Raw genomic sequence first — 21,613 nt, 5'->3', positions numbered from 1 at the left:
CTAGGGCAGAAAGTGGTCTCCCAATGGGCTCCAGGAGGCTTTACTCAACGGACAGGAAGAGGGAGGCTGGGGCGGGGCTGGAGGTTATGACAGCACCAGGGAGACCAGAGAACCAACCAACCATTTTCCTTTGACCCATCAGTAATCGCTCCCTCCCTGGGGTATAAATCCAGGCAGTCCTGGGTCATGCCGGGGTGGGGAGGTGGCTCCCCACACATCCAGGTCCTGGCAAGCTGGTGCTAATGTGTGAGGGAGATGCCAAAGCCTTGACTCAGAGGGCTCTGAGGCTGGAAGATAAGGCTTGCCTAAGGACCACGGGCAGCCAAGAAAAACCAGAAGGCAGGCTAGGCTAGGCCAGAGAGGCTGTGCTTTAATGGCAGCTGGGGTGAAAGTGGACAAAAATAGTGATTCTGGGGGCACACAGGGAGCAGGTGGTCAGGCCCAGCCTGGCCCAGCCCAAGCCAGCTGGGCCGAGGATGCTGGCATCTCGTCCAGGTAGCTGGGGTGTATGTGTGTTGTGTAGGGGGTGGGTGGTGATGGCTGAAGCCCCAGGGACTGAAGCCTCTTAGAAAGAAAGAGAACAGACAGATGGCTCAGAAGTCCATGGAGCTGTGGGCCAGGTAGTCTTTCCGACCGATGTTGCTGACCTGCTTCGTCTGCATAGCCTCGAGCTTGGGGCAATCCGTGATCCGATGGCCCAGACCTCCGCAGAAGGCACAGCCACGCTCTCCTGGGGGTTAGGGTAGGGTGGGGTCAGCATGGCCACAAGGCCAGGCTCCAGGGCCCAGAGCTAGGGCCCCCATAACAGCCACCCAGGCCCTGATGTCCAATATGGACTTGTTTCCACCACGTTCCCGTCATGTACCCCCCACCCTGGGCTTGTGCCCCCGCCCTGCAGTTACCTCCGATGTCCAGCATGGACTCGTCCCCACAGTGCAGCACTTGCAGCACGGGTGGCACCTTCTGCTTGGCCTCCAGCAGCAAGGCTTTGAGGTCCATCAGCACGGACTCATCTGTGGGGCAGGCAGAGGGGCTATCATCAGACCCAACCCTGGGCCCTCCAGTCAGAACCTGGGTGGCCACAGGCGGAAGACCTGGGGGACAGCCGAGGCTCCAGAGACAGACTCACCACAGGCCTTGTTGATGAAGGTGGTGGCAATGCCCGTGTTTCCTGAGCGCCCAGTGCGGCCAATACGGTGTACTGCAGAGAGGGAGAACTTTGGCCCACTGCCCAGGAGCTGGGGCCTGGCCTGGCCCTCTCCCTGAGACCCCGTACTCCCAGCCCCTTAAGCTTCCCACCATAGTTCTCGATCTCCTCAGGCATATCGTAATTGATGACATGCTGGATGGCAGGGAAGTCCAGGCCCTTGGAGGCTACGTCTGTGGCCACAAGGACATCCTTCTTGCCCTCTCGGAATGCCTCAATTGCCTTGGTCCGTTCCTCCTGGTCTGGAGGGGTCAGGTAGGAACTGTTAGAGCTACAGGAAGAATTTGGGTAGAAGCAGCAGGCTGGCTAGGCAGGGGAAGGGGTTAGGAGGGAGCTGCTGTGGCAGCAGGGTCTGTGCCAATGCATGCGCCACCCTGACCTTTGCCCCCATGGATGGCCACGGCCTCAACCCCCTTAAGCAGCAGGTACTCGTGGATGGCGTCCACGTCTGCCTTCTTCTCCGCAAAGATGAGCACCTGTCCAGGAAAGCCAACTCCAGTCGAGTGGGCTGACTCCACTTGGTCGCACCCCAGCCTCCCCCAGCAGCTGTCTTGACCACCCCCTCCCTCCTTCCTGGGAACCTGGGCTGGCCTTGCCTGCTGTACTCACTGGTGGGGGTGTCTTCTGCAAGCACTCGAGCAGGTACACCATCTTGGCCTCTTCCTTCACATATTCCACCTCCTGCCACCACAGAGGCCAGATAAGGTGACCCTAAGGTTAGGCTCACCAACCATGTCTCTGCCACAAAACCAGGTCCCCATTCTGGGCCGGGAAGTGACCGGAAGCCTCTTGCCACCAAGAGCTGGGAGTTCTACCCATGTTTTCTGCTAAAGAGCCCTGAATGACATCTTCAGAGCCCCCAAGGTAGACCCCCTTGTTCAGTCAGTTTCAAGGGAACCCAGTTTCAGCTCTCAGAAATGAATAGTCTGACCATCAGGGGTGCCTGCACACCTGGATGACGTCTAGGCTGGCAGCCCCGGCGCGGCCCACATTGATTGTCACAGGCTTCACTAGGGCGCTCTTGGCAAAATTCTGAATCTTCTTGGGCATGGTGGCACTGAAGAGCAGAGTCTGCCGCTGGCCCTGAGGAAGGGTAGAGGCTGGCACCTTGGGGACATGGGATGAGAAGGCTGGGGCCAAGGGCAGGTGGGGGTTTGGGGTCTAAGCAGCTGGGATGCATCCCCCTGAAGTACAAGCAGTGGGGGGATGGCAGTGCAGTCAAATATGGTGTGTATGGGGACTCCAGGTGCATGCAGAGGCAGGCACCTTGAAGTAGGAAAAGATGGTGCGGATGTCGCCCTCGAAGCCCATGTCAATCATGCGGTCAGCCTCGTCCAGTGCCAGGTAGCGACAGATATCTAGGCTGACCATCTTCTTCTGTAGCAGATCCATGAGGCGTCCAGGGGTGGCCACCATCATGTGCACCCCACTGGAACCGAGGAGAGACTCTGAGGTGGGGCCACATGCCCACCCCTACCCTAGAGACTGGGGCTCTGCCTCTGCTCTGCCCTCTTGCTGCCTATCTCCCTGTCTCTCCTCACCTGTTCCCTCCTCTTTGCTCTCACCACCCTACCCTTCATACACCACAAAGTTCTCTCCCGGAAGAGGGTGCAACCTTCTCAACCATTGCTCTGCTCCAGCAGCCCCTCCCCCTTCCCTTGACCACTCCTCCTCTTGTCCCCCGGGGTCTGTCCTGAATCTCAGGATGGGCTGAAGTCTGCGCTTATGAAGCCCCCTCTGCAGGTCTCTGTGGGCTCTCTCTCCTGTTAGGGTATCTTTCCTGTGATGGCATCTTCCCTGAGACAGGGACAGGGGCTGGCCCATCCATGACCCCAGGCGTGGCTGCTGTGGAACAGCATGAGTGCAGCTAGGATCGAGCCCCTGCCCCAGGATGTCAGCCCCCTCATTCTGACCACACCAAATGACCTCAATCTTCCTGGACACACTGAGCTCCTTGCCTCTGTTCTTGCTGTGACTTCTGCCTGGAAAGTCTCTCTTTGAAATTCAAGTGTCCCCTTCCTTGCAGTCTTCTCTGACCACCCTATTTCCTAGATGCCCCTGGCAGGGTGGGCTGCTCCTTCTGCTGAGCTTCCATGCACCTCACCACATCCCTGTCCTACCCCAACTGCCCAGGGTTGTGGTTCATCTGTCCACCTCCAGGGGCTGGGAGCTCCCTGAAGGCTGGGCCTGCAGGAGGCCTCTCTCTTCTCTGTGGGGCTCTGGGGCAGCCTGGGCCAGCACTCACTGTCGGATGGTCTCCATTTGCTCTTTGACAGACATGCCCCCGATGCAGAGCGCGCAGCGCAGCAGTGGCGAGCTGTCCTCCTGCAGCAGGCGGCAGTAGTACTCCAGGATGCCGTGCGTCTGCCGGGCCAGCTCCCGCTGCAGGCACAGGGGCAGAGGCTGGCACCGGAAGGCAGCCCCAGGTTCTGCCCTGCCCGCCAGGCTGGTCTATCTTACTGAAGGGCAGATGATGAGTCCATAGGGCCCCTCTCGCTTGGAGAAAGGTAACCTCTTCTCTTGTTCCAGGCAGAACATGATGACAGGCAGTGTGAACACCAGCGTCTTGCCAGAACCGGTGAAGGCGATACCGATCATGTCCCGGCCGGACAAACTGTGGGGAGAAGGCAGGCCTGAGGGTCAGGTTCAGCAGAAGACAGGGTCTGCTTCTCCAGATGGACACGCAGCGACTGCTTCTCCCTCACCACCCTTCTCAGGCCCCCGCCCACACTCACATGGTGGGGATGCCCTGGATCTGAATGGGCGTCGGGTGGTGGATGCCTTTCTTCTTCAGACCTCTCAGGATAGCTATGGAAGACAACCCCAGCATAATCTCTGTGTCTCAAAAGTACTTTCTCAGGTAAGATTGGCACCATCCTCCTCAAGTTACAAATTATGAAACAAAGAGACACACACACACACATGCATTTGCCCAAGGCCTCTGGCCTAGGTAGAGCCAGGAGCCAGGTTGGGATTCTTTCTGCTGCAGGTGCTACTCACTTTCCCACTGAAGTTCCCCTAATAGCAGAGGATAGTGAACATGTACAGCTGGGGTGACTGAAAAAGAAATCTAAAAAATCCCTCCTCAAGTCTCTCCATTTCCACAGGTGACAGCCAACACTGTAGCTGCTGAGCTCAGTGGGGGAAAAGACACAACCTCATAGATAATCGATTATAAAAGTGTGGGGTCCGTTCTAGTTCCCAGGGACTTCACCTGTTTTATCTTGAATGACCCACTATTCTTATAGCTTTTACTATTTTTAAGTCTGATGTAAATAAGGAAGCAAACACTTGGACAAAGTATTTATGCTTTAAAATGATGAACTTTTGTAGGCCACATGTTTGTGCACCATGGCATGTGGCCCAGGGGTTCCCATGCCCCAACTGTCTCTGAGAGGTCTGACAGAACAGATAACCACACTTCGCTCCTTAGCTCTCCTGTCTCAGGCCCAGTAGGCACTAGGACATAACCTCATAGACTTTTCTTTTAATACATTTTCTTTTTCTTTTATGGTAAACATATGGATATCAAACATTTACCACTTCAACAATCTTCACAGTTTGGTGACACTAAATTACGTTCATCATGTTGTTCAACCACCACCATTAACTATTTCTTAATTTTTCCCATCGCTTTTAACAGAAACTCAGTGTCCCCTAAGTGTTGTGTCTTCCTTTCCCCCACCCCTCCCGCCAGCCCCTGGTAACCACTAATAAATTTCAATCATTATATACTTTCCTATTCTAGATATTTATCTCACAGACTTTTGATTATAAAAAGTGTGGTGTCCAAAAGAACTAGATGGTGCCCAGCTACCACCAATGACTGCCCTGACAGGGAACACAACAGAGAGACCCTGATGGAGCAGGAGAAAGGTGGGGTGCAGAACTCAAACTCTAGTAAGAAGACCAGACTTAATGGTCTGACTGAGACTGAAGGAACCCTGGAAAGCATGGCCCCCGGATTCTGTATCAGCCCAGAAGTAAAACGATTTCCGAGGCCAACTCTTCCGACAGGGATTGGACTGGACTGTGGGCCATAAGGTGATACTCGTGAGGAGTGTGTATCTTAGCTCAAGTAGATACAAGAGACTAAACGGGCAGCTTCTGTCCGGAGATGAGATGGGAAGGCAGAGAGGGTTAGGAGCTGGTTGAACGGACGTGGGGAATCAGGGGTGGAAAGGAGGAGTGTGCTGTTGCAGTATGGGGAGAACAATTAGAGTCACATAACTATGTATAAATTTTTCCGTGGGAGACTAACTTGAAATGTAAACTTCATTTAAACTACAACAATAAAAAAAAAAAAAAAAAAAGCGTGGTGTCTCTCCCAGTTCCCAGGTACCTGCAGGGAATTTCATTTCCTTGAAGCTCTTAATGGGTGGTGGGATACCATCTCCCTCCACCAGGATGTGGTACTTCTTCCGCACACGCTCATGCCGCTCTTCAGACATGCTCAGAACGTAACGGGGGGGCATCCAACTGTAGGTAGGTGGTAGAGGTCAAGAGAGGCCCAGGGCACAGATGCCCTTAGGGTGTTCCTGCCACTCTCAGACACACACCATCTCAAGTAAGGATAACTATACAGACTGAAAAGATATACCTGGTTTTGATCGGGTCGTCATATGTGATTCCCTTGGCCATCTCCTTCACTGACATCAAAGCTGAGGAGACAGACAGGGCTCAGGGGTGGCTCCTGCTTCCCAGAGGCCAGGCCCTCCTCACTGCACTGGTACAACCATACCTCGGCCTTCGGCCACACTCTCCAGAATTTTTTCTTCTTCCTTCAGCTGCTTCTCCTTAGCGGACTCTTTGCGGGCTGAGAAAAGAAGCATTTGTCAAAATGTACCAGCACCAGCCTCCCCCCCTCATCCCTAGACCCTGCTGCCCAGCCCACCTTCGGCCTTCTCTTTGAGGTGTTGGTGCTGGTCCAGGAGACTGACGTTGGACTGAGGGCCTAGCGGTATGTCGTCCTCATCTCCCCGCGGCTCGCTGCCGCTGTCCTGCTGCTCCTCCTCTGCAGCCCCCTTGCGCCTTCGCTGAAGCAGCTTCTGGAGCTAAGATTCCCCCAGCGTCCCTCAGAGTCACGCCCGAGACAAAGTGCAGGACCGGGTCCAGGGGCCCTGAGTCAGGATCCTGACTTTTGGGCTAGAGTCCCGGGCCTACAAGCGCCAAGCTGCCCTACCACTCAGATTAAGTCGCCAGTCCCTCGTTTGCCTGGGATCACCACTTGCGTATACTGACACTCCACTCCTCAGACCACGACTGCCCCCCACCGCAGACTCCCGGCCGTCCCCCGACCCTAGAGCGAACCCCTGGTCACGCCCTCTTTCCTCCTCCGACCCGGGTCTCTCACCAGCAGTTGCCTGCGCTGCCGTAGCGGCACATAAGGCACGTAGTCCTCGTCGTCCTCATCCTCCGCCTCGGAACGGCTTCCTCCGGCAGTACCCTCGTCGGTACGAGCCCGCTGAAGATACACTCGCGTCAGGCCCGCCTTCACTCCCGCTCCCCACCAGCGCTGACCCCAGCCTCGCACTCACCTTCCGCTCTGGTTCTGACTCCTCCATCCTTTGCTGCACGCATGCGCGCCACGGCAAAACCCCGCCTCACCTTTAAGTGAGACCCAATCAGATGTGAGGAAGTGGACGTCGGTGCCTAGCAACTACCTCTGAGTGCCGGATCGCGCAGAGGGACAAATTCCCTTGTAGGTAGCTCTCGTACGGGTGCGGCGTCAACGCCTAGCGTGTGACTTCCGCAACTGTTGCCATGGTTGAGGGAGAAAGCATCAGGCAAGGCATCGTAGGCCGCTGGAGAATTTGGAGCATTCGCTAAAGGCTCAAACCAAGTCCGGTTGAAGAGGAGGGATCTGAGTGGAGGCGGCCAATCCCGAGCCCAGGGCGGCCGGCCTGGTGTCCATCCTTGCCGGGGGCATGACGTCATCCAGGCTACGCCGCGGCCTCTCGTGGTCTGGGAGCCGCGGGGCAGGGCACGCTGGTGTCCCGCTCGTGTCGCCATCCCCAGTCCAGGGCCGCCGGGGCAGGGTGGAGCTTGTGGAATTAATGACCCAACGCCCACGGCCTCCCTGACTGCTGTACTCATCTGTGTGAGGCAATACTTAACGTTCAGAGCGGTAAGAGTTAAATAGAATGCTGATGACAGTGACTTTTAACTGTGAGGCTCTGTACATATGTAAACGATTATTAATTCTGAGGGCTGTAATAGAGCTCAGAGTGACTCACTGCCTGGGAAACGTGAGCAGCTTCGAGGAGGAGACACTGTCTGAACTTGGAAGTTCACGAACCTCGCCGTAGGGAGTGGAGGAGAGGAAGAGAGGCCTCCAGAGAAGGTGCAGCAGGAGTAAAGGGCTGGCGATGTGCAAGTACAGATTTCTCAGAAAACAAAGATCACAGCAGCTGGAGTGAGTGGGGTGTAGTCGGAGATAAGGCTGGAAAAGTAAATTGGGCCCACAGCAGGAAGGGGATTTTTAGAGGAATTCCTTCACTCATATATTTAATAAGAACCTACTGTGTGCTGGACATCCCGCACAATGCTGAAGCACATCAAAGATGAACAAGACACAAACCATGAAATTAAGGAGAACTATCATAACACAAAGTATCACTATAGTATCACCAAGGCAGGGCAAACCAATTCTCCAGGTATTCATAGCAAAAGTAGGCTCTCAGCTGGGACGTGCAGGATAAGCAGGAATGAAGGAAGGGTAATCTGGGAAGCAGGGACTTGAGGGTGCTGGGCCTAACTAGGGAGCTGAGGTTGTCCAGCAGGGGCCAGGCACGAAGGGCCCTGAATGCCACTCACACAAGGCTTTCTCTGTAGGTGAAGAGGCTGCTTCATCAGACTTGCAACTTCAGAATGAAACAGACTTTTAGGTAGCTGTGCCAGTGCAACAGCAGGGCAGGAGCCTGGTACAAGAGCTGAAAGGAGAGAGGGCCACAGCTAAAATGAGAGAAAGGTTTCACAAGGAAGTGTTCACACTTCCTTGAGGATTGGGAAAGGCCAGGGACCAGGGATTGTAAGCCTGTGGTTAATGCTCTGTTTCATGCAGGACTTTGGTTTGAACCCCTGCTGAGAATCTGCATTATTTTTTATTTTAATGTTCTATTCAACCCAGTATATCCAAAATATAATTTAAACATGTAGTCAATATTTTATTATTAATAGTTACATTCTTTTTTTAGGGATGTACTAAATCGTTGAAATCCATGTGTATTTTACACTTACAGCACATCTCAATTTGAACCAGTCACATTTCAAGTGCTCAGTAGCCACATGTGACCAGTGGCTGCCATATCGGACAGTACACGATAAGAGGAAGCTTTAATTATAATAATCATAATAAAAACAATCATCGTCATTGTTGTTTGCCATTGAATGGATTCTGACTCATAGTGACCCTACGGGACAGAGTAGCACTGCCCCATAGGTTTTTTTTGGCTGTAATCTTTTATTTTTTTAGGTGAAAGTTTACAACACAAATTAGTTTCTCATTCAGAGAACTTGCATTTCTAACAAGTTCCCAGGTGATGCTAATACTGCTGGTTAGGGACAAATTCTGAAAACCACTAGGAGAGCAGTGGATCTCAAAATTTATCATACATAAGAATCACCTGGAAATCTTGTTAAAACAGATTCAGATCCAGTATATCTGGGGATGGAAAGGCAAATTCTCAGCAGGGGTTCTAACTGGAACGAACTGGTTCAAAGCCCTGGCTTCATGTCTTTCAAAGAGGAAGCTGGCACTCACTGCCAGCCCCATAGTGCCCCCAGGTGGGGCTCACTGGGGGTGAAGGGGAAGAGGGAAAGGACGGAGGAAGTGGCTCCTGATCTGCTCACAACACTCCATAAAGGGCTCTTAGTGACTGTGTGGCCACTGCCCCCACAGGACACCTCCCACATAAGCTCAAGTTGAAGAGTTGGTTTTAGTAGAGAAAACTACACTGGGGACAAGTGTATGTGAGGCATTTTTAGCAAACCCATTATATTAAAAATCTGAATGGACAAACCAGATCAATTTGGGCAGGATGAGGTAGTTTACTTTACCGCAGGATTCATTATCCTCTCAACTCAAGCACTTAGGCTTGTGTCCCATTTCCATGAGGAAGTCAGATCTGATTTATAAACAATTTATCTCCGACTCCCTGACTTCGTTAATTCCACGTGAAGAACCTCAACAGCCCCGGCTGCAGGTACACAGGCCGTAAGGCCTTGGAAGGCCTTTCCCAGGTATCAAGTCCAACCCCTCTGACTCACCCATTTTGCAGAGGGGAAAACTGAGGCACAGAGTGGTGAAGGGACTACACCAAGTTCACAGACCAGAATCCTCCCCACAGGAGGAAAGGGCAGGGATGCTGGAGTCATATGGGCCTGTGTCCTAACCCTAGTGGGCCAGACTCAGCTCAGTCAAATCACTTTCCTTTCCTCATCTGTAAACTGGGGTCAAACAGTACCACTAAGATTGCTGCAAGGCTTGAGTGGAATTATGCCTAACTCCAGATGTGTAGACATGCTCAGAAGGGTTAGTGACTAATGGCAGATCCCATGCTTCTATGTACACCCCTCACTCCCCACTCAGACCAGCAAATCACCAAACACACTAACTCTGTGTCCAAATGTTGCTTTATCTTTCAGCATGAAAGATCTTCACAGTATCAAAAGTAAAGAATTGAAAAAACAAAAACAAAAAACCAAACACAGAGAGCAGTGTTGGGCCAGCAGTACCATCAGCCCCTGGCCCACAGGCCAGCCCGGTCCTAGGCTCTGAGTGTGGAGGCTGCGTAGCACCAGGAAGCGGCTTTGCGGAGGCCTGGAGAGACTCCAGCACAGTCCAGCATCCATTCAGCTTTTGGTTGGTCCAGGATGGCGGGGAGCAGGGAAGTCTTGGGCAGGTGGACACGGAATGTGGGGGGAGAAACCGTAGACCTTTAGCTGGCAGTCAGGGTTTCAGGACACCCTGAAGGAGCTTGACCTGGCAGGGGCTAAGAAAGAGAAAAGAGCATGACCTCCCAGTGGACGATGGTCCCAGCCTCCCCATGCCAGGACCCACTGAGGCAGGAGCAGCTGGCTGCTACTTTTGTTCCCTAGGTTACAAGAGGAATTGGAAACACTGAACAGGCTCCCTGGATCAGCTCCAGCAGAGGAGAAGGTTAAACACTGTTGGAGACGGAGCCTCAGTCCTGCGGTTCTGGAACATGCAGAGTATTGTCCTAGATCTCAAGGAATGGGGAACAATCTTGGAGAAGCCCAGGACACCCTGCTGCAGCTGATCCTTCCAGGCTGGGGTGGTTAAGACCCCAGCCTCTGGCATCTGCTCTTCCGTCAGCAGGTACTGGAGGAAGCTAGCTATGCACTGACTCCCACCTCAGGCTCCAAGTACACAGGCCTGGGGCGGGTCCTGATGCCGTGCCACTGCTGTGTTCTGATATACTCGGGGCTCCAATGCTGCCCAAGGAGGCTGGAGAATGTCAAAAGGGAGGACTTACGGGGTAGGGGGACCTCCTGCCTTCGAAAAGAGATCACCCAAGGTGGTAAAGGGGCAGCAGGAGGAATGGGAGAAGATGGCTGAGTTTCCAGATGACACTGGAACTGGGCTTGTGGGAGATGTGACCCTTTTTCTCCCCCTGGTTCCTGTGGGGTGGAGAAGAGAGGCAGGAGGGCACCTTGGCTCTGGAAGAAGCACCTGGGAGTAGGGACAGCTTGGTTTGGCTGAAGACCAGGGAGCTCAGCCCTTTCAGGGCAGAGAAGGGCTGAGGTGGAGTCTGAAGAAGACAGTCCTGACTCTGGGTGGCACATGGGTGGACCTCTTCCAAAGGCTGCCTTGTCCTCACCCTCTCTGGGGTCCCCCTGAGAGCTGAGGTCAGCTGTCAAGAGTGGGGGATCCTGATCCCAAAGAGGACTCAGCTGCTGGGATGAAGATCAGATAAGCCCAAAGAGGAGTTGCCTGGGCCTGGAAAGAGGAGGATGGGTGGGGACATCTGGGGGGAGTGGGGGGCACCCCAGCTTGCCACTACCTTAAGGGCAGCTGTGTGATTGCTAGCCAGAAAAGGTCTCTCCGCAGGCACACAGCGCAGGGTTGGGATATGGAATTGCACAGCTACTTGGCCCCAAGCCCAGCCTGGCACAAGGCCTGCTTGCATGCTTCAGCTCTGCGCTGGGATTCTCATCCCCTGCTTTCGTAAGTCTTCTGCTCCCATCTAGAACATCATCGGATACTTTGCTATTTCAGACTAAAGGACCCATGCAAGCAGCTGGCAGGGGAAGCTGGAGCCCAGTGAGGGCCAGGTCTCTTCTTCCAAGAGCCAGCTGGGCTCTCAATTTCCACATGGAATGGCTGTTTTGAGTGCCTCCAGCCTCTCGGACAAAATGACCTTCAAGCCTTGGTCTAGGCTCTCTGCCCCTCTCATTGCTTTCAGGGCTGGCCCCTTCCCTCACAGCTTCAGCTGGGAAGTATCCCAGTTGCCTGCAGCTAGAAGCCAGCCCTGGCAAGTGGGTGGGATTCAACTCGAAGGCCGGATCGTGTTGGGGTGGGGGCAGGCCCTATGGGCACACCGCTGCCTGGGCACTGTGGGAGGCAGCTGGGAAGGGAAGTACAGCCCTAGCAGGACCTCCCTGGGGGAAGGGCCCCTTCAGAAGCACAGGCAGGAGGAGCTCACACGAGGGCCTGGGTCAGGGAGGGGCTGTGGGAAAGCAGAGGCTGAGGGGTGAGTGGTCACGGTCACGGAAGAACAGTTTGGGCCTAGACCTTCAGAGACGATAGTCCGTATGCTGTTACTGTACAGGCAGAGTGGCCAGGGCTGCCAGCCCAAAGTCCAGCTCCCTGTGCCCCAGAGCACAAAATGGTCTGGCAGGAGGCACAAAAGATGGCAGAACATGGGGAGAGGGAGTGGCGTGCATACTTCGGATCTCTTTACCTCACTGAGCTGTGCTGGGAGTGGTTTTCTTGAGGCTAAAGTTGGTCCAGTTCACAGCAACTTTCTGACGTGTTTGTTTTGCAGAATCCAAACAGAATCTGTTGGGTTTGGAGAGACAGCAGAAGTGAAATCAGAGGTTCCCTCCCCTCCTTGTGGACCCCTCTTCTGTACCCGTGTCCTCTGGCCACTAAGGAAACCAGGTTGGCTTTGCACAACCTCTCTGGCACACAGGCATTGGTGTCCAGCAGGTGTGGGAGCTTTGCAGGCTGGGGGGTTTCCTGGACTGGGCCCAGGAGCCACTGCCCAGGAGCCCAGGGGACAATGTATGAAGAAATCAGAGGGTGTCTTGGGATATGGGCTCCCTCCTCATCATCTAGCTATACTGGGTTGTTTCCATCCACCAAGTACGCCATTTCCCTTCACCCTCCAACCTTTGTACTTGCTGTCCCCACTGTCACAAAGGCCCTTCCCTGTTTTACCTGGTCAACTCATTCTGAGTCTCCAGAAAACCCTGGTTTCTGCTTGGTTGTTACCTCCTCTGGGAAGGTGTCCCTGGTCTGCCCCTACCCCCAGCTTGGTTTGGAGTCCCTCTCCCAGCCCCATGACCGTGGCCCTCCAACAACACTCATCAGATTAAAGGATCTCTCTCCCCGTCCAGACTGTGTTTGATTTACCCATCCCCAGAGCTCAGCCCAGGCCCAGAGCAGAGGGAGTCAAGTGAACAGACAACGTGAAAAGAACTAGAAAAAGGCCATTGCTCCTGGGGCCTGACACACCTCCTCCCTTCATTCTCCATTCCTTCCTCAATACCAGTCCTGCCAAGTGACTCCCGGGGTTCCAGCAGACAGGCTGAGGGGACAGCCTTGCCCTCTCTACTGAGCTCTGGTAGTTGGCAGAGAAGGGAGGACTAAGAAAACAAGGCTTTCTGAGGCCTGAGGCACAAACGGGGGTCAAGTGTGGGCTGGACCTGAGTCCCAGGTGGGTGGGTGAGCAGCCACCTCCCACACCTACCTCTTGAAGTACTCCACTTCCCGGTCCGTCTCATCCATCTCCACCCCATCCATATCCTTGGGCAGGAACACATCGTCTAGGAAGACACAGCCAGGAGGGCTCAGTGCCTGTGGCCAGGCCTCTGGGGTCATGCTCTTGGAGCAGCGCTGCCCACACTTGAGGACTGCCCTCCACCCAATGACCTGGCTGGGGTGTGGGGTCAGCCACTCGGTTCCTGAGGCACTCACCCAAGGAGGAGGCCGACTTCTCCTGCTTGTTGCGACTCCGGCGGCTGCGGCCCTTGCCCTGTGGCAAGCTCTGTGGCCTTGCTGGGCCTGGGGGCTGCACAGACTCCTGCTCTGGGGGCCGAGACTTGGCCTCGCCTGACCAGTTTCGCCAGGAGCTGCCCTTCTCCTTCTCGGCTTTGGGGTTGCCAGCCCAGCCTGGTCCTGGTCGGCTTTCCCGGCTCCCCTCTCCAGCCTCAACACAGCTGCCCATTTTGGGAGGCTCTGGGGCTTTGCCTGGCAGCTTGGAGCCAGGGGTGTGGCCCTTGGCACTAGGAGCCTCCAGGGTGGCTGGGGGCCGGGGGCATGGGCTTGCCTCGCTCTTCTTGGCCTGACTGCCCTGTCTCTTGCCCTTCCGCGGCTTCCCACCTGAGGCCACAGGCTCAGGCAGCTCCTGCTTGCAACCGAGGACCTCCTTTGGGCTTGGGTCCTCAGAGCTGGGGTTGCCTGGCTTGGGTGTCTTGACCCAGATCACGCGGGACAGGTTGGGCACAGTGTTGAGCCTTCTCACTAGGCCGTTCTCTGGTACTATACCGGGAGGGGGGCCCCTCACCTCTGTCCATGGGTGGGGGCCTCTCATTTCTGCCCATGGTGGGGCCGGCTCAGCTGGAGCTTGTAACGTGTGGTTCTGGGGGGAGCCCAAAGTCAAAGGGGACAGGTCAAGGTTGATGTCAGGCCGTTGCTCTGAGGAGCCACTGAAGTTTGAGGGGGGCCAACTCTGGGGCTCAGGCTCAGCAGCTCCATCCTTCGCATAGCCATTGCTGTCCACGCTGAGCTCACACACACTGAAGCTAGCCCGGATGGAGTCCTTGACAGTGTTCTTGATCTCCTGCAGGCGGCTGCTCAGGAAGCTGTTGACCCGATCCAGCTCCCGGTCAGGCCACTCCAAGAGCCTCTCCCTGGCAGGCCTCGGCTCCCGGCTTCCAGAAACACTACGATGAGTCTGCTTCCGGGCTTCTACTGCCAACTGGGCCTTCTCCTTTTCCTACCAACACAAGAGGCAGTGTCAGCAGGGGCCGGACCGTAGCCAGGCAGAACGTGACACCCGACACATCAGCCTGGTGCCCCGCTTTGCCACTCACTAGCTGAGGCAGAGCCTCAAGCCCCTACCTGCTCGCCCACCCTGCAGGAGTGAGGAGGAAGTGCCCTCGGACAGCTCATGTCCTGGGGGCGGAGGTACAGTGACAGGTAGGGCTTTCCAGCGTGTTCATCCAGAGCCCCCGGCAGTCCTCTGGCCTAAGAAGGCTAGGAGTCAAAGGGATAGAACTCTGCCAAGGGGATCTTGCCTCCCAGGGCTGAGTGTGTGTGACTTTGAGCAGCTCACTCACTTGCTGGGTCTCAGTGGACTCATCTATAAAATGGGGACAATAATTCTGAAGACCAAAGGGGGTTTGCCTGTGAGGAAGATGGCTACTACAGAGGCATTCTGTAGGTGGAAGGGGAAAAAGTCATGATATCATAGGGGTCGTGTGAGAAGAAAGACGTAGGGGCATGAGGTTGTCAAAGGAGATGAGTCTGCTCTGGGTAGCCGGGCACGTGTGCCCCTCCTGATGCTGTGAGTGGGGGCTACCGAAGAGGGTGAGGTTCCCGTAGAAAGGCCACTCGCTGCACAGCTCACCCCAGGTCATCAAGGCCACACCTAAAGTGTGCTCCATGGCATACAATGGGCCCTCACTGCAAGCTGTAACAGCAGCCCTTTTGCCTAGGTGATGACAGGAGGCTGAGAGTCTAGACATGGCCAATTAGCTGACAGACCCAGATCTGGAGAGTCAAGATGAAAGTCTGTGGGCCTTGAGTCACCCCTCCCCACTTCCCAACCTCCAAGTGCCAGCAGGCCAATGAGGCCTCAGAGGGAGACATGACACAGATGACAGAGCCTGCGGGAGTTGGTGGCAGCGGTGCTCTGGGGGCTGGATGACTTCCAAATTACACATATGCCAGTTGATTTGGGAGTGGAGAAGGAAACAGGAAAAGGAAACTAGGAGAGAAAAGAGGGCGTGCCGCCACTTCAGAATCAACTTCAGCAAGGTGATTCTGTGCTCGGTGGGCACGCACTTAGTCTCTCGTGTTTTTTGAACTTTGGCTCCACAACTGACTAGCGGTGGGACCTTGGATAAATCACTTATTCTCTCTGAACCTTACCTTCCCCGTTTGTAAATTAGGGAGAAAGGTACCTATACCCAACAGGCTTGCTGGGGGTAACTAAAAGGGCACACAGAGCCCTCGTCCCTGTGTGTGGAGGCTGCCCCAGCACCGTGATGCGAGGGGAAGAGGGTGCACCAGTGATGTCCAGAGCTCCAGAGCCGTGGGGATGGACAAACAACCAGGGCCCTTCACCCCTCTCCTCCTCTTCAGAACAGTTTGCTTTTATTTGTTACAGACTGAGGTTCCATGTAAGATTTCATTTACAGAAAAGAGTTTTGTTGCTAAACCAAAGAGCCTGAAAAAAGGTGTAGAGGGAGCAATGTGGAACCACCCACAATCTGGCAGCAAGAGAAGGCACAGAAACATATTTTCTGCATTTAACCCTCACACTGCCCTTACTATCTCATTATCCTCAATTTACAGATGAGGACACTCGACTTTGGAAAGACTAAGGAATCAGCCCAAGGTTACACAGCTAGTTAAGTAGCAGAGTCAGGTCAATAATTCTGATCTGGTCTTCAGAAATTTCTATGGTTTTCAACTTTCTTTGACAATCGTTTGGTGACCGCAACTCTGTGAGGCACTGGGCTAGGCTCTGGGAATTCAGCTGTGAGTGAGACATGGTCTCTGCCTCGCTGACTTCATCTGCTGGGGAGACAGGCTGTGGAGGGGGGAGTGCTGAGAGAACAGGACTTTCTGAGGCCTGAGGCACAAACTGGGGCTCAAGTGTGGGCCGGACCTGGATTAGGAGTCCCTGCCTAATTCAGAGTGGCAGGGACAAGTGCTCCAAGGGAAGAAAGCACAGGGTGCTCTGGGAACCCAGGGGAGAGGCCCTTGTCCCAGACAGGTGACCAGGGAGTGCTTTCCAGAAGAGGCAGTCTCCACACTGAGCTGAAGAGTAAGGGAGTATCCTGGAGAAAGTGAGACCAGCACTTTCTAGACAGAAGGAACAGCAAGTGTAAAGGCCAGGAGATGGGAGCACAATACCTCTAAGGGAATGCAAACCACTCAGAGGTATGGCTAGAGCCCAGATTTATCTCTGTCGGTGGGTGGGCAGGAAGGCCAGAGGAGAGACTGAGAACGGAAGCTAGAAAGCTCAGCAGAGGCTGGATCATGAAGAGCCACACAGGCCACCAAGAGTCAGGACTTATGCTGGGCCGATGCTCAGCCACTGAAGGGTTTTAAAATACTGGCAGTAGGGTTGTGAGAAGTGGGCTGGTTTGAGCAACTTAGGAGGTAGCATGGACAGGACTTGTGACTGGTGGGGAGAGAGAACAAGTCAAGAAAACAACAAGCACAGCTGCTACATAAGCAGCCACCGTTCACTGAGTGCTCACCATGTGCTTGACATGCGGCCAATCCTTTTCAAGCATTATTCCATCTCATCCTCAAAACCACCTATGAGTTAGCTTCTCCTAGTATTCTCATTTTACAGATGAAGAAACTGAGACCTGGAGGTGAAGTGATTTGCCCAAGGTCATACAGCAAGGGTGGCCGAGCCGGGTTTCAAACTGACGTCTAACTCTAAGGCCCACTGCTCTCATCACCACGGCACACTCCTCCCCAGGCGGCACCCAGATTTCTAGTTTGGGCAACTGGGTGGATGGTAGTGCCCTTAACTAGACAGACAATGGGGAAGGGAGAGAGGCTTCTCTGGAGAAAGAGGACAGCTCGGCTTTGAATGTGCTGAGTTTGGGGTGCCCATGCGCTGCCCGTGAGCAGGTGCCCAGCAGCAGGAGATGTCAGTGCAGGAGGAAATAGGGTGAGTGCAGCAAATCAGGAGTCAGCATCATCTGGATGGCTTCTCTCTCTAGGGAGGTGTCCTCAAGAGGAAGGGCTAGGTAGTGGAAGAGGAGTCACAAAGGAGAGAGAGGTCAGAGAGGAGGGTGGAAACTCTTGATAACATAGTCTTCCCACTGCCCTTTCCTTGCCCCTGCTTGGCTAAAGATGAAACCTCCAAAGAAAACAATGTTTGAAAAAGAGAAGGAAAACAAAGTGTCAAATGTTGCTCAGTGGACAAATGGGATGGGAACAGGAGAGTATAATGTGGCTTTGGCAACAAAGGAGTTCTTGGTGACTCTGGAGGGGTATAGGTGGGAACAGCTTGCAGAGTGTTGACAAGAGAAGTGAAGACAGTGAATGCAGATTGCATTCTTCAAGAAATTTGGCTGTAATGAGAGGGAAGAGGCTATGGGGGTGAGAGAAAGAATGTAGGCTCAAGGAAGAGTTTGCTTTCAAAAAGAGACAAGAGTACTGGGATACACTGAAATGTCAATGAGAAACAGCCTAGAGGAGAGACTGGAGAAAGTGGTCCACCGTAGGACTGAGGACTGGAATGGCCTAAGGGAGGAACAGGGACAACTCTTCTACCATGACAAGAAGGAAGACAATATGCAGGTGGAGTGATAATATGTTGAGAGAATGCCTGTCCAATGGCTTTTTTTTTCTTGTTGAAGCAGGAAGTGAGGTTATTTGATGAAAAATAAGGTGGGGGTAGGGAAGGCCTGAAGGTTTGAGATGAATGGAAATCTGACAAAGGCACTGGAGGATGGAAGTGATGAGGAGAAAGAGGACTAGGGGACCACAAAGGCCTGCAGGCTCAGTGAGCAGAAGGCCACGTGGCTGGGGGCCCCAAAAGATCCGATGATGTGCCCTCCTCGAGGTACAGGAGCAGAAAAGGCAGGCTGCAGTCTGGCCCAGGGCTGTGGTTTTTCTGAGTGAGTGTAATGGAAGGGCAACAGGGCAAGGAATTGAGAGTGCTGTCAAGACAGTAATTAAAGGATGAGCCCAGGGACCTAGACTGATCTGGGAAAACACGAAAGAGGCAGTGACACTGTCTTCCATGAATGAAGAGGAGGGGCTGCGAGGCTTCAGGGGACAGAGGCAGGGGTGCAGCTTCAATGGAACAGGGTCAGTATGTGAAAGCCAGAGTCATGATCTTGCAGTGGTGTAAGAGATTATGAAAGACATTTAGCTTTATCCATCCCTTGAGGTGGGAGAGAATGAGCAGCCCCCACTGGACAGCTGCTGGTGGAAGCTGTGTTTTGGGGACAGATTTGTTAGGTCTGGGAGGTGGAGGGGCTTCAGGGAGGAGGCCAAGAGTAAACAAACAATGAGCACAGTCGCCTACCACATGATATCGCACCGCTTGTTTCTATGTCTGCACACCCCATGACTGTAGGTCTGTCTTGTTCCGAGTGGTTTCCTTGGCCTCGGGAACTAGGCCTGGTAGACAAGAGCTGTGCAGTGGGTTCCTGAACAAGCGTGCAGAGCGTGATGAATGGCAGACTGCAGAGATGTGCTGCAAGGTGCAGTGGGAGCACCATGGACGAAGTTACCTGAGGAAGTCTGCAAAGTGGGAAACACCTGAACTGAGCTTGGATGGAAAGTTTGTCAGGAAGAAGAGGAGGAGAAAGGAGACAGCATTACTGTAAGGGGAAAAGGACATTTGAGCACATTGCTGTAGGGAAAGCTCGCCAGTCTGGAACCGCTGAGTGTGCTCTCTGGGGCCCTAACTGAGCACCACTGCCTTACGAGCTGGCCAGGCCCGAGAGACCACTGAAGCCTACTGAAACAGTTGAGGCGGGCAACTTTGGGTGGGAGAAAGAAAGGGCAGACCATTTTCTGCAGGCAGTGGTGAGACCCCTTGGCTCCCTACTTCAGGCTGCAGGGAAAAGATCCTGGTAGTCCTCTGCACTGGAGATAAAGATGAAGAATCACTTCTGCTTTCCAGAGTACCAGGGCTGTCTGACCACCCAGAAACTAGAGCCAGCTGGTTGTCAACCCCAAATCTCTTCGGATGCTGGGCTCCCAAGGGTGGCACTGTGCAGATGCAGTTGGGGTACAGTCAGGTTAAGAGGTAACGAGGCAGCTAGGGACAAGCCACCAAGCCCTGGGGCTCATCTGACAGCAGAGCTGCCCGGAAATAGCTCACCAAGTCCTATCCTCAGCCCTCTGTGAGGAGAACTCAGCCCTGTGGACTCACTCACTCCCATGGCCTCAATTACATCTCTGTGCTCGAAACTCCCAGCCCTGCACCTCCATCTCCACTTGGGTGTCTCATGGGACCCTCCGAGTCAACACGCCCCAACAGAATTCACTATCATCTGCAAATCTCATCCTCACTCCGGGAAAGGCACCACCATCTTTCCAGTCACCCAAGCAAACACCTGGAGACACCCCTGACTCCTTCACCTCCCCCTTTCCTGCAGTTGGATCATTGAGGTCTGTCACTTCCTCTAAAAACCCATCTCTTCAGCTCCTGCCGCAGAGCTGGCCTTCATTCAAGCATCATCAATCATCTCTCCCCTGGGCCACCATTTCCTGCCTTGAATAGCACCCCCTCCGACCCACCTTCCATACTGCCACACAGTAATCCTAGAGTACAGATCCGACCAGGTGGATTCCTTGATTAAATCCTGCAGGTGACTTCCTCTCACCTGCAGAATTGAGCCCAAGCTCTCAGCAGGGCCGCAGAGGCCCTCCCTCGTCTTTACTATCGGTCCTGCCTTGCTTCAGTTTTAAGCTGAGGCCAGACCACGTTGCTGTGGAATGTGCTGTGCTGGCTGCCTAGAGGCCCCCTGGTGAGTCTGTACCACTCCCTGCCACTCAGCTCATGAGCCATTCTCTTGGTACAGCCACTTCCAGCATGCCCTGCAGGACTGACTAGGTCACCCTCTAGTGTGCTTGGCCAGCTTTGTGTTAGTCTCCCCGCTGGACTGAGCTCTTCCAGGTGAGAACTGCACTGTGTCACGCTTTGCTTCCAGTATTTGGAAAAGTATTTGCTAAAGGAGTAAGGGGTTGAGTGACTGAAGCAAGTCTTGGGCTGGGAGGGCTCCATAAGCAGCTTCAGAGGCCAGGACATGGTTTTCCTCCAGTCATGTGCCCCAGGCGCCCTGACCCTGATGCCTCCCAAACTCATTCAGACTTTCCCAGAGTAGTAAGCCATGCCAAGGCCCTTGGCAGCCAGCACCATTCATACCCCAGAAATCTTACGGGCTGGGGTGAGGGGTTCCTCAGGGAGGAGAGGCGGTAGAGCTGGGCTACCCCCCAAACCCACCTTCTTTTTCAGCTTGTGCCGGGCCCGCTTGGCGGCCCTGGCGCTGTTGGGGACTTTGGGCTCCGTGCTGTTGATGAATTCCAGCAGCTCATCCACATCTCGGTGGTCCACGGTGGGCTCCCCAGGGATCCCGCCCAGGGCTCCCCCCTTCACGGGCAGCTCCTCTTTCCGCCTGGTCAGCCTCGAGCGGAGCTTCTCCCGGATCTCGGTATAATTCCGACTCGTCGGGGCAGCGGGTGGCTGGGGGAGGGGGAGGTGCTGACATTACACCCTGGGCCTGGGAGCCCATCACACTCCCACCCACTGGCACCAGAGATGTGGTGAGAAGTGAGACAACTGCTCTCTCTACCATCAGCCACAGGGCCAAATGGTGTCTCCCTCAGCCAGGCTTGGAGCCAAGGCTGGTGCACGGGGTGCGGGGCGGGGAGGGGGGGCAGTACACGACAGCATGGGAGAACACTGATGGGGAGCTAGGAGGCCAGGTTTGAGCCTGGCTTCCCCACTTGGAGGCTGTATGACCTTGGGCGAGTCACTCAGTCTTTGTGAGACTCAGTTTTGTCATCTTTAAAATGAGGACAGTAGTTCCTAGCTCAAAGGTGACTGGTACTTTAATGACTTTCATTTCTTCTCTCCTCAACTGCTCTCCCCTAACCAGCAGCCCTCTCCTCTTCACCTTATGAGGCTCCTGCACTCTTCCTCCCCCTGTCCAGAGGGCATGCGCTCTGATCTGAGCCTCCTGGCTGGTGCGATCTGGGCCCACGGCCTTCCCCTCGGCTGGCTGTCACACTGGGGACTGAGAGCCTTTGCTTCCACTCTGCCTTCATCACTCACAAGTGCTCATTTCTCTGATTACACACATATACAGACTCATCAGAATCATAGCTTTCTCTCTGCCATTTCCTTTCCTTTTGCCTAAGGAAAAAAAGCCAATCTTAAGAGAAACCATGAAAAGAGCAAAGGTAGCAAAATTTAAAAAATCCCTACCTCACAAACCTGATGTGAG

The 21,613-nt window shown here is 54.2% G+C and overlaps 2 protein-coding genes across 2 annotated transcripts in view; both read right to left on the bottom strand.

The window, feature by feature from the left end:
• Positions 1-356: 356 nt before the first annotated feature.
• Positions 357-6,908, bottom strand: DDX41 (DEAD-box helicase 41). Its single transcript, XM_004371138.3, has 17 exons — positions 6,745-6,908; positions 6,561-6,671; positions 6,102-6,261; positions 5,949-6,023; positions 5,808-5,868; positions 5,550-5,686; positions 3,943-4,015; positions 3,668-3,821; positions 3,453-3,589; positions 2,474-2,636; positions 2,159-2,290; positions 1,817-1,888; positions 1,587-1,683; positions 1,300-1,449; positions 1,130-1,201; positions 903-1,013; positions 357-730 (listed from the first exon to the last, which is right to left on the bottom strand). Exons 1-17 carry the CDS (start codon positions 6,769-6,771, stop codon positions 594-596), a joined length of 1,869 nt encoding a protein of 622 aa, XP_004371195.1. The 5' UTR covers positions 6,772-6,908; the 3' UTR covers positions 357-593.
• Positions 6,909-7,631: 723 nt separating this feature from the next.
• FAM193B (family with sequence similarity 193 member B) overlaps positions 7,632-21,613 on the bottom strand; it is a 35,447-nt gene continuing 21,465 nt past the window's right edge. The window contains exons 8-12 of the mRNA XM_012560142.2: positions 20,611-20,850; positions 13,371-14,391; positions 13,144-13,219; positions 12,133-12,230; positions 7,632-10,200 (exon numbers count right to left, since the gene is read on the bottom strand). Of these exons, the coding sequence (XP_012415596.1) occupies positions 12,134-12,230; positions 13,144-13,219; positions 13,371-14,391; positions 20,611-20,850 (1,434 nt within the window). The 3' untranslated portion in view covers positions 7,632-10,200; position 12,133. The remainder of the gene's footprint in view (positions 10,201-12,132; positions 12,231-13,143; positions 13,220-13,370; positions 14,392-20,610; positions 20,851-21,613) is intronic.

This window comes from Trichechus manatus, unplaced genomic scaffold, assembly GCF_000243295.1.
Source record: "Trichechus manatus latirostris isolate Lorelei unplaced genomic scaffold, TriManLat1.0 scaffold00011, whole genome shotgun sequence".
NCBI lineage: Eukaryota > Metazoa > Chordata > Mammalia > Sirenia > Trichechidae > Trichechus > Trichechus manatus.
The sequence above is the reverse complement of the archived record's forward strand: the minus strand, read 5'-3'. Positions and strand labels throughout refer to the sequence as shown.

Excerpts from the sequence above, each read along its gene's own strand:
- DDX41 (XM_004371138.3), bottom strand. The coding sequence starts at position 6,771 with ATGGAGGAGTCAGAACCAGAGCGGAAG. Across the intron at positions 3,590-3,667 it reads GACTCATCATCTGCCCTTCA|CGGGAGCTGGCCCGGCAGAC; the intron begins GTAAGATAGACC and ends CTGTGCCTGCAG. Across the intron at positions 1,014-1,129 it reads CTTCATCAACAAGGCCTGTG|ATGAGTCCGTGCTGATGGAC; the intron begins GTGAGTCTGTCT and ends CCTGCCCCACAG.